Source organism: Condylura cristata, unplaced genomic scaffold (genome assembly GCF_000260355.1).
Source record: "Condylura cristata isolate star-nosed mole 26May11 unplaced genomic scaffold, ConCri1.0 scaffold00030, whole genome shotgun sequence".
Lineage (NCBI taxonomy): Eukaryota > Metazoa > Chordata > Mammalia > Eulipotyphla > Talpidae > Condylura > Condylura cristata.
Window position 1 is genome coordinate 20551104 of NW_004567131.1, and position 10556 is coordinate 20561659.

The 10556-nt window shown below is 40.1% G+C and overlaps 1 protein-coding gene across 1 annotated transcript in view; it reads right to left on the reverse strand.

Moving 5' to 3' along the window:
• ST8SIA6 (ST8 alpha-N-acetyl-neuraminide alpha-2,8-sialyltransferase 6) overlaps positions 1-10498 on the reverse strand; it is a 90367-nt gene extending 79869 nt beyond the window's left edge. The window contains exons 1-2 of the mRNA XM_004691277.2: positions 10398-10498; positions 9721-9819 (exon numbers count right to left, since the gene is read on the reverse strand). Of these exons, the coding sequence (XP_004691334.1) occupies positions 9721-9819; positions 10398-10498 (200 nt within the window). The remainder of the gene's footprint in view (positions 1-9720; positions 9820-10397) is intronic.
• Between the last annotated feature and the right edge of the window lie 58 nt (positions 10499-10556).

Here is a 10556-nt window from a genome sequence, read left to right on the forward strand (position 1 = left end):
AAAAAAAAAGTAGCAAAAAAAAATAAAATAAAATAAAAATAAGATGCCAGCTCTGGTTCTAGCCCACTATGGTGATGAAATGCTACAAGATTCAGGATGGTGATGACCATGGTGCTCCTAAGAAGAAGAAATGAGAAACTACTCCGTAATTATTACAGTAACTAAAGGAATGCTGGTTTCCCTCACTTCTTTAGTAATTTCTCAAATGTAAAGCTTTGCCTTAGGTGTGAAAGGTGTCCAGATTCACAAGGAGTCTACAGAATTCCTATGCACTTGCTACTGTCCCTGTTTCAGGGCCTTTCCTGCAGACCCATCCTCCTCTCCCCCACCTCGGAACTTCTTTACCTGATTAAGGAGCTTTTCTTTGGCAACACTAAAGAACTACTGCCATGAGCTTCAGTAGTAGAACCTACCATGGCAGAGTTGCTAGAAAAGTTGATATAGGAGGTATGAAATTGTTATCTTATTATGATATTGATCTGCATTTCCCTAATGACTAATGATGTTGCTAATATTATTAACACATTTTTCATATACTAATTATCAGCTATAGCATCTGTATATTTTTGTTGGTGAAATACCTAATCATCTTCCATTTTTAAATTATCGGTCTTCTTGTCATTGAGTTGTAAGAGTCCTTTATGTGTTCTGAATACAACTCTTGTTTGGATATATATTTTACAAATAAATGTGTAGTTTATATTTTTTTATTCTTAAAGTATATGTGGAATTATAAATGCTCTTAATTTTGAAAAAAAAATAACTACTTTCTTCTCTACTGCTTACCCTGATCCAGGAGTACCAAAGTTTTGTTCTCTTTCAGAAATGACCATAAATTTATGATCAATGCTGAGATAATTTGGGGGCTATGGTGTGAAGTAGGGGTTTAAGGTCATCATTTTGCATGTAGAGATCCAGTTGCACGTAAAGACTATCTTCACTCAACTGTGTGGAAGTTCACCTCTCCTCTGTTAATTAATTGGCTTCACTTCAAATAATTTATCCTGCTAAATAAAATTACACTATTTAAAAAAACCTATCTGAAAGTTCTGTATTTGAAAGTACCCCAAAGAACAGCTCTTTCCTGATTTTTATCATTTTTATAGCCCAGAGGATATAAAACAAACTTTTGAATGTAATACCTGTCCTGAAAATTTAAGAATCTTATAGTGTTAAAACTTGTGTAAAATTGGCCCTCCCAGGTGTCGCAGGGGGTTAAAGCACAGCATTAAGAAGCTAAAGTCACTTCAGCATGAGTTCAAACCCCGCCCGCCCAGAGGTGATCCACATAGCACAGCAGACCTCTCCTGGCATGCCAGCTGTTCCCCTCAGCAGTTCCCCTCTGTCTCTGGTGAATCCTGTCACCGCCCCTGCACCTCTGGCCTGTACCCCAGTTCTGTATGCATAAGTAAAGTAAATCTAAAAAAAAATAATTGTGTTAAATTTATGTACTTTTTGTTTTGTTAGAGGTTTTTTTTTAAAAAAAGAGATTTACACATATGAATAGCTAATATGTTATATAATTAAATGTTTTTATGTGGCAACATCATAGCTTAGAATATGCAATGTGCCATCTTGTTATAAAGGTATCTGCCAGCTGAAACAGCATAAAGTTAAGCAACAATGACTATTGACTTTGAAAATGCATTTTTTAAATGTTTAGTTACTGAAAGTTACATTTTATAAAGTGTTTCTAATGGTTTGGTACTTTACAAAGAGTGTTCAAACCCAGTAGAGCAAAGGTTCTAAAATGGACTGCAAAGACATTGTGAAAGCCATTACATGTCTATCTTGCAATGCAATGATGAGTTTACCTTCAAACACCTAGTACCATTATTTATATATGGCAAAAGTCTCAAATCCCAATATACTGGAGTTGCCATCAAAGTGAAGATGCTGTATTGACAGAAATAGACAAGGTCCAAACCTCCTACAGTCTATGGAAGGACACTATCCTCCAGGCATAGAAAACATGAGTATTTTAGTAAGCCCCAAATGAATGGGAAATGTTGGATCAATTCTAAAATCAAAAACACAAAAATGTTACCCAAAAACATAATGTGCAAACAACAAAGAACAATTGAGGAAGATAAGGGGGGGGGGTATGGGTGAGCCCCTGAAATAACAAAGTATCAAATATCTTACAAAATGCACAGTATACCACTGAAGGATACATTCTCCACAGTATGAGGAGGACATGTTATATCCAAAAGGGCAAGAAAATAATGAGATACAATATTAAAAAGCTATAAAGAATACTGAATATATCCTCCAAAGATAGCACCAAAACGTGCTACTTGTATTCCAAGAGCTTCCAGCAGTTTGAAAATGCATTGTTTACAACAACCTCGGATTATTGGGATGCTACAGTTTAAATATTACATTTTCCATGTGTTCTTGCCAGTTGTGAAAAAAAGCAAATTAACTTTGAGGGTATTATTCTAAACAAAATATGTCAGAGAGAAAGAAGACGAATATCGTAAGATTTCACTCATGTGGAAGATAAAGAAGCAAAGCAAATAAAAAGCAAAACAAATTTAAGATTATGACAACCAAAGGGTACCTACCAGAGGGGAAAAGGGATGGATGTGGGTAAAAAAGGCAAAAGGAGTCAATATTGGATGGAAAGCAGACTCTTGGAGGTGATCATATGTAGTATATACAGATGCTGCAATATGAAACTGTATGACTGAAACAAGAAAAAAAAACTGAACAACAACAAAAAAGACTCTTAGATTATGGAGATGCAGGGTGGGCATCAAGAGGACCAATGGTAAAGGATGGAACTAGACTTCTGGTAGGATCACAATGTAGTATACAGATGCTGAATGACAGTGCTACACACCTTATAAGCCACTGGAATCAATTGTTTTTAAATTCTATGTTAGAGGATTCAAAGTTTTTTTTTTTAACAATAACAAGACTGTGTAAATTATTCTACAGTAATTTAGAAAGCACAGTTTATGTCCTGTATAATTACTCTTAGAAATATTATGCCCACTTGATATGTTTCCAGGAATCATTGACTGATTACCTACAGCATGTACAAATCATTATGAGTACTTTGTGAGGCAAAATAAAGAAATTTAAATCAGAAAGTATAGACAAGACGGACTTAACTGACCTGAAAAACTGACTTCCTATGGGTGTACGGGTAAATATACTCATCTCCTTAACAGCAAAAAGAAGCTATAAAGCAAAATATCAGGACATAAGAACAGTTCCCAACATTTACTAAGTGGCTCCTTTAAAAGTCCTTTTCCTGACTCTAAATAAGAGCTGATAGGAACTTTACGTCCTTAAACAACAGAGCAGTTAGAGACTGATGGCTCTAAAAAGAATCGCTGCACTTGACAGGGGATTTATTTATTTCCTTTCCTTCTCTTGATATCCCATCCAACCTGGCCAAATGTCTCTTCTCACTATTTTCTTTGTTAGAATCTAACCTCTCCAAATGTTTGATTCTTTATACCTCCTTAGAAAAATCTCCATTCCAAAAAAAAAAAATCTCCATTCTTCTCACCAAACAGTCAGGCCTCTTGTTTCCAATTCACCCTAATGTCTGTTTGTTGAAAGAAAATGTCTCTGACGAACACAGTGAATTAATACTCAAGACCAGACAACACTAAGGCAACTTGATTTATGTTGCAATGGAACCACCTTTACTTTGACATACGTGTGTGAACACTCTTGTCAGCCAAAGGTTTCAGCTCAAGTCATAAAAAGAAACATCCCAGCTTCTTTGTGAAGTGAGTTTCTGTCAAGGAAGTAAAGGCATTATGTGAGTGTAACAGAAAATCAGATTCCACCTCTACAACCACCCAGGTGGGCTCTGGGCCTTGCAGACACCATTTCCTGATGAACAACAATGCTCACCCTCCTGCCTCACAAGCAAAGGAAATGCAGGACACTTCTATGAGTCCTTCAAGCTTCTCCTGGCTTCCTGTTCATGCACCCATAGCCCAGGGAAGTCTAGGAATAACTGAGGCTCTCTTGAGGTCAATGTCCCCAATTCCCAACAATTATGCCTAAAGCTTTCACCAGGTCAGAGCAGACAATGATGTGCCATGGGTGCCAGAGAATAAAAAGACTGAAAATTGCCACTCTGGGAAGAACCAAGGGGACCCACTCCAAAATGTGCCAAAGGAGGAGCGAGGCAAGTAATAACTGAGCAGAAATGGAGAGCTCCCTCCAAAGACCCCAGGAGTGGGGCTGCAAGGAAGACATGGGATTAGGAAGTAGAAAAAGAGTCAGAATTCAAGACTCATAGCTTCATTCCAGGAAGCAGACTCAAGGCAACTTTACAATGTACTGAATTTTTAAAATCAGGACACCAATAGTAACATTATTTCTAAAAGCAAAAAATGAAAGAAATAAATGTTAAAAAGCTGATATGGTTCTTGAAAGCAATATTCAACAGTTTGTAGGATGGGGCAGAGAGGAAGTCGTAAGAGTATTAAAATCATTCTTTCAAAGTTTTGTTTAGTTACAAGGTCCTTTTTACAAGCTCTAGTTCATACTCATCTTGAAGCTCCTAGTCATGATCCCTGTGTGAACATATATAACCAAAAATTGTCAAATAAAACATCGCTGCAACTTTCAGTGCAAGACAGTAGCAAGCAAACAGTGCCGAATTCTCCAGATTCCAGGCTATTATTTGTGCACACAGAACTGGGGTACAGGCCAGAGACTCAGGGGCAGCGAAAGACTTCACCAGAGACAGAGCAGGGAGCAGAGCAGGCAGATCAACGAAGCACACTGCTGAGGGGAGCAGCGGGTGGGTCAGGAGAGGTCTACCATGCCATGTGGTTACCTCCAGGGCAGGAGGGAATCGAACTCATGTGGAAGCTTCTCAGCGCTGTGCTTTAACCTGCTGTACCACCAGGGAGGGCCTCTTTACTTATTTTTAATCGAGGCAAAATCTGGATACCTTCTTACATTCTTAGGAACATATATGAGTCTGCACAAAATGACCACCACACATTTTGATCATCCTGATGGCAACAGATAGCTGCTTCAGGAATTTTTCAGATTTGTGGAAGAACTACTATTAACAAAAAAGCATATGGAAACACATTGAGAAATTACCAGCAACTGATATAAATTTTCACCTATAAAACAGAATAGACACATGGGGAGGGGGTAGGGAGGAGCCAGGCACGTTTTGAGCCACCTTCCTTGGTCTACTTTTCTTTACCAGAGCACAGAGCCTACCCCAACTAGAAAACTAGGCAATTATTCCCCACTGGAAGGACCTGCTTCCTGAGGCAGTAGGATCTTTGGAAAGGGGGCTCATCTGTACTACTGTGTGTTTAGGTCTTCTTGAGACTGTATATGATAAAGCAACAATGAAGGAAAGGAAGTGGGCAGAAATGCACCCTGGATGTCATCAGGATGGCAGGCATGAAGAGAACCTCAGGTGACACTGGTCATGCATAGATCCTTGTTGACTGGAACACCCAGAAATAAATGTGCCTCCTGACAGCCATGAGATCAAGATATGGGGCCAAAAGATAGCTTTGAGGTCCCAGTATTTTTTTTAATCAAATTAGTACTTATCACATTATTTATTTTACCATAATATTTTGAAAAATTCAACTAAAAAAATTAAACATTTGTTTTAAAGTGATATGGCTCAGCCTCTCATCTGGCAGATGCATTAAGAAATGGAATCCAGGTGGACAGCACATGGAGCATAAGGAATCCTGTCTGGTGAGTAAAATGCTAGAGAGGTCTTCTCATTTGTGGATATCTAAATGAAAATCAAGCCCCCCCCCAAAAAAAAATCACAAAATTTATAAAAAGATTCTCTAACTTAGGAAGAGAATACTTTTTAAAAGATGCAGATAAAGGTATTTATAACAAGAACAGAAGAAATCTTTTAGAAAGATTTACTATGTTTTCCCAATAAAGTACAAGAAAATATAGACTAAAAAAAAAGGAAGATGAGGTTTAGGAGGTTACTTAGATGCTTTCTAAGATGTAAACCAAAGTGATAAGGTGGAGGCTGAAAGAAGAATAAGATTATAAAGAATAAAATACAATTTACTGTTTTAGAAAGGGCAATAACAGAGGATTGAGACTACATGAAGTAATTCAGTAATGTAAAGGACAAGTATGAGAAGTGATCCCAGAGGAGGGAGAAAAAGGGCAAAGAGAGAACTAAAAGCAGAAAGAGCAATAAAGTTGTTTACATGGGAAGAGGATGTAGGGAACATAAACAGCTATGGAAGAGAGAAATGAATTTATAGAAGACAGAAAATGAAGACTCACTTCAAAATTGCAGCAACAATCTGTGGAACACATCACATAATCAAAAATATAATACAATTTTTTTAATTTAGTTGTAACCAGGCCAGAGGATTAAAAAGGCTTACCGACAAAATTAATCAAAAGAGGTCATTGCATAAACATATCACTGTGAATTTTAAGAATGCTAAGTATAAAAAATTCTGTCAGGATTCAGTAAGACAAATAATCCAACAGGCTACTTTTGAAGAAATAAATGTAAAAGTGTCCTTATTCATCTTTCAAAGCCCTTACTGTTAGAAAAATGAGGAATAACATCATACAAAAATTTAAGGTTAAAAAAAGGTAAATTGTGATACAATAATTCAGTACTCATAGGAAAAATAAAATTTGTATCCCGAATATCTGAAGTTTCAGAAATACTATCATCTACATTCCAAGGATAAAAATATTAGAAGACATATGCCAACAGGTCAAGAAAGCAATGGGAACAAAAAGATTAGGGTAAGGTTAAGGCTAGAGGGGCTTTGTTTCCTCTTCCAATTAGGACTCTGAAAATAGATCATCTCTTGGGCAATTTCCATCCTGATATTAACTTAGTTTCCTGAACCATCTTTAATCTTTGGGTGTTTATTTATTTTAAAAATATATTTATTTTTATTTATTTATGCATATAAGAACTGGGATGTAGGCCAGAAGTGCTGCATTGGGAAGGGCAGTGTGAATATATTCACCAGAGAAAGAGTGGGGAGAAAAACAGATGGATCTACTGAAATACAGTGCTGTGGGGAGCAACAGGCAAGACAGGAGGGGTCAGCTCCCTGGCCAGGTATCAAACTGATGCCACAATGGCTGATAATAGCTTGATAGTCCTGAGATTTTAACCCCTGAACCTCCAGGGAGGACCCAAGTCCATCTATGTTTAGATGGGGTCCAGAAATAGCTGGGAGACTGTTGTCTAGCCAGAGCTAAAGGAGAGAGCATCACAGGTTGCAGAATGTTGCAGGGTGACAATCCAGAAAAGAATCTCTACAGAGCCCTAAAAGGTAGCATCAATGGGAGCTCAGCTGAGGTCAAGACCATGGGAGGGGATTACCAGGAGGTAGAATGTTTGAGAATAAAAAATAAGCCACAAGCTGCAGCTTTCAAAATTGCTGTCAACAGGGCAAACAGTCATCAGCTGGGAAATGAACATCAACATTAAAGTTAAAGGAGCCAAACGCAAGATGAACATAAAGCCCAACTCTTACCTCTACAACCACAGCTAAGTTTCTGTCCCTCCTTCGTTCTGGCTATCATCTCAAAGTAAGAAGAATCGTGGGAGTGATCTGAAAGATGCTTGTTTCCTAAAATTTGACATACTACCAAAAACTGTGCCTTATATTGTCACATCTGACTAAGTTTTAACCTGATTGTGCATGTGCACGCATGCACGCACCATCTTGCCCAGCACTGATAAGGCCACACAGAAGGAGGATACATACTTTGGGATTCTAGATACATACAGCCTGGGTCTGAATCCTGGCTTCATGATTTGTCAACTGTGGATCTTTGGGCAATTAAGTTAATCTCTCTGTGTCTCAGTTTCCTCACTGATAAAATGAGGAAAATATTTTTTTCTGATTAGGTAAGTTTAGCCCATAAAAAGGATTCAATAAGTACTCACTATTCTCATTAATTACATTTATTATTATATTATGTTATATTAACTATATTATATTTATTATTACATTATATTTTTATATTATCACTTGTATCTATTACCTGGAGTACGAAGCTCATGAAGGACAATCAACCCAACTACAGAAAAGTTAATAGATTACTATTTTTTACACAAATAGTATGGATTAAAATGTGCATCCTGTTTAAAAAAAATCACAAGTGATAAAAGAATATATAAAACAGAAAGAAAAGTTTTTAAAAGAAATATTTTTAAAACATTTAAGATGTGTTTTTAAAAACACAAAGGAATGCAATAAATTTAAAAATTGTAGTAAAATGGGCCACATGCAGAAAATATATGAGCTGCTTATATTAGCTCAAGAAGTAGGCCCAGTTGCAAATAATATGCCAAAAGAAACTGGAAAATTCATCCAAGATTTACCTCATAAAAGGCCTAGGATCAGATCATTTAATTAGCATATTCTTTCAAGCTTTCCCTCAAGGAATAACCCTAGAATGTACAGTGGTCAAAGGGCTTAGAAAAGGATGGAAAGTTCTCTACTCACTGGAAAGTTAGGTTAATAAACATAGAACTCTCTATAACATAAAACATTAAAACAAACACACAGGGATTTGTTCCTCCAGGATTTCTCTGGGATAGAGGAAAAGAGACCACTTACAAAAATTGTAATAGATTGCTGAGTGTTGAAGCAGTACATTCTGCTGGAGGACTTTTAAATTGACTCAACTTTTCTAGGAAGCAATCAGCCATATGTAAGTAGAACCTAAAAAGTACTCTTTAACCTAACAATCCAACTTTCATCGGTCCATTCTGGAGAATTAATTTAGAATAAAAATAAATGTTTATTACAAGGCTGCACCTAGTAGACTTATTAGTAGCAAACAAAATAAAACCAAACTGGAAACTATCAAGGTGGAATGTGAAACCAAATCAAATGAAAATGGAATGGTACATTCATTTGATGAATTATGCAACAATCAAAAGCAATGTTTTGGAGGAAAATAGCCACATGTGTAAGTACATGAATTGGGAGGGGACAGGATACAAATTACCAAGGATCGCTTTAAGTATATTTTAGAACATATGTCTGTAGGAAGACTATAGTCGACAACTTAATAGAATTGCTAGGAATTAAGTCTCTATGGGAGTTTTGGGGTTTTTTTCCTAATACATTTATCATGTTATATGACTTTCTGCACTAAGCATCTTATTTTTATAGTAAGAAAAAAGATCAAAACCAAATAATTATTTTACCTGAATAGTTTTACGAGTTCAAGAGAAAAAAAAAAAACATTCTCAACATTGTGCACAGAATTGCATTCTCCCAAACGTGCACTGATGCACCTGAAAGCCCAGAAAACAAAAGGCAAGCCAACTAAATCCCTGAATAAAGACAGACTGAGCTGCTTCTCCCCCGGGTTTTCAATAGCGCATTTTCAAGAGGGGAACCCTGCACCCATTTTTTAAAGTGCAACTGCTTTGGTATCTTCCTTGCTTGGAATTGCTTCCAATGGAGGAACAGAATTTAACGGTACGGCTAAGGGAGAGTGAAGCGTTTACGTGAGCGCACGTGCACACCTTCCCTCTTATACACACACACACACACGCCCACACACATGCGCGCAGACACACACTCACACTCTCACACTCACACTCACACAGACTCTTCCTCAAATCCACTCAGTCGTGGGGTCCCAGACTGAAGCGAGCCCCGCGGGTACAGCCTCGGCGCTTCTCTGGTCCGAAGCCAGAATCCCTAGTCGCCCGCCGCCCGGGGCCGCCGGTACCTGCTCCAGGTGCGCGGTGCCGGGGTCCCCGGACTCCGGAGCGTCCTCAGCGCTGCAGGGGTGTTGTGAGTGGCCTCTTTGCCTTCTTCCACCGAGAGCCTGCACAGCCAAGAGGAAAACTAAGTTGTTCCACCTCGCGGGGAGCAGTTGTCTGGCAGGCTCGCCTTCGCGCTCTCAGCCGGCCGGGACATCTTCGCGCGCCCTGGCTGCTCCGCAACATCCCCGTAGTTTGAAGAGGCTCAAGGCGGGAAGGAAGAGGGAGGAAAGGCGCCGACCATGATGGGGAGAACCCCGGCCACTTCCCCCGAGCCCGACGCCAAGTCCCGTTCCGCAGCTCCTTCGCCAGAGTGACGCCCGCGAGAGCCCCAGCAAGCCTGGCCAGACCCTCTCCGCCCAAGCCGGGGGACATACCCCTCTACCCCCCGCCCCAAGTGTCGCCTCCCCGACATCCTCAACCAGCCCTCCTAGTCTCCAGGACGCCGGATCCCACCCCACCCTCAGGCCGCCGCCGCCCGTCGGCTGGTCTCGCCGCTGCCACAAGTCTACGCGCCGGAGTCGAGCCGCGCAGCGGCCGGCCCCACGCCCGGGACGCACAGCGGGGAGCCCGCGCGGACACCCCGAGCCGGCCGGGGGTGTCCGTAACCCGCGGCTCGGCGGGAGTCCGGCCAGAGGGTTACCTGAAGCGGGCGGGCGCGTCGGCCGAGCCCCAGAGCAGACGCAGCAGCAGCAGCAGCAGCAGGCTGGCGAGCAGGAAGAGCAGCGCGCCCCCCGGCCGCATCCTGAGCCACAGGCGCGGGCGCAGTCGCCGCTGCCCCAGCGAGGCGCGGCGCGAGCGG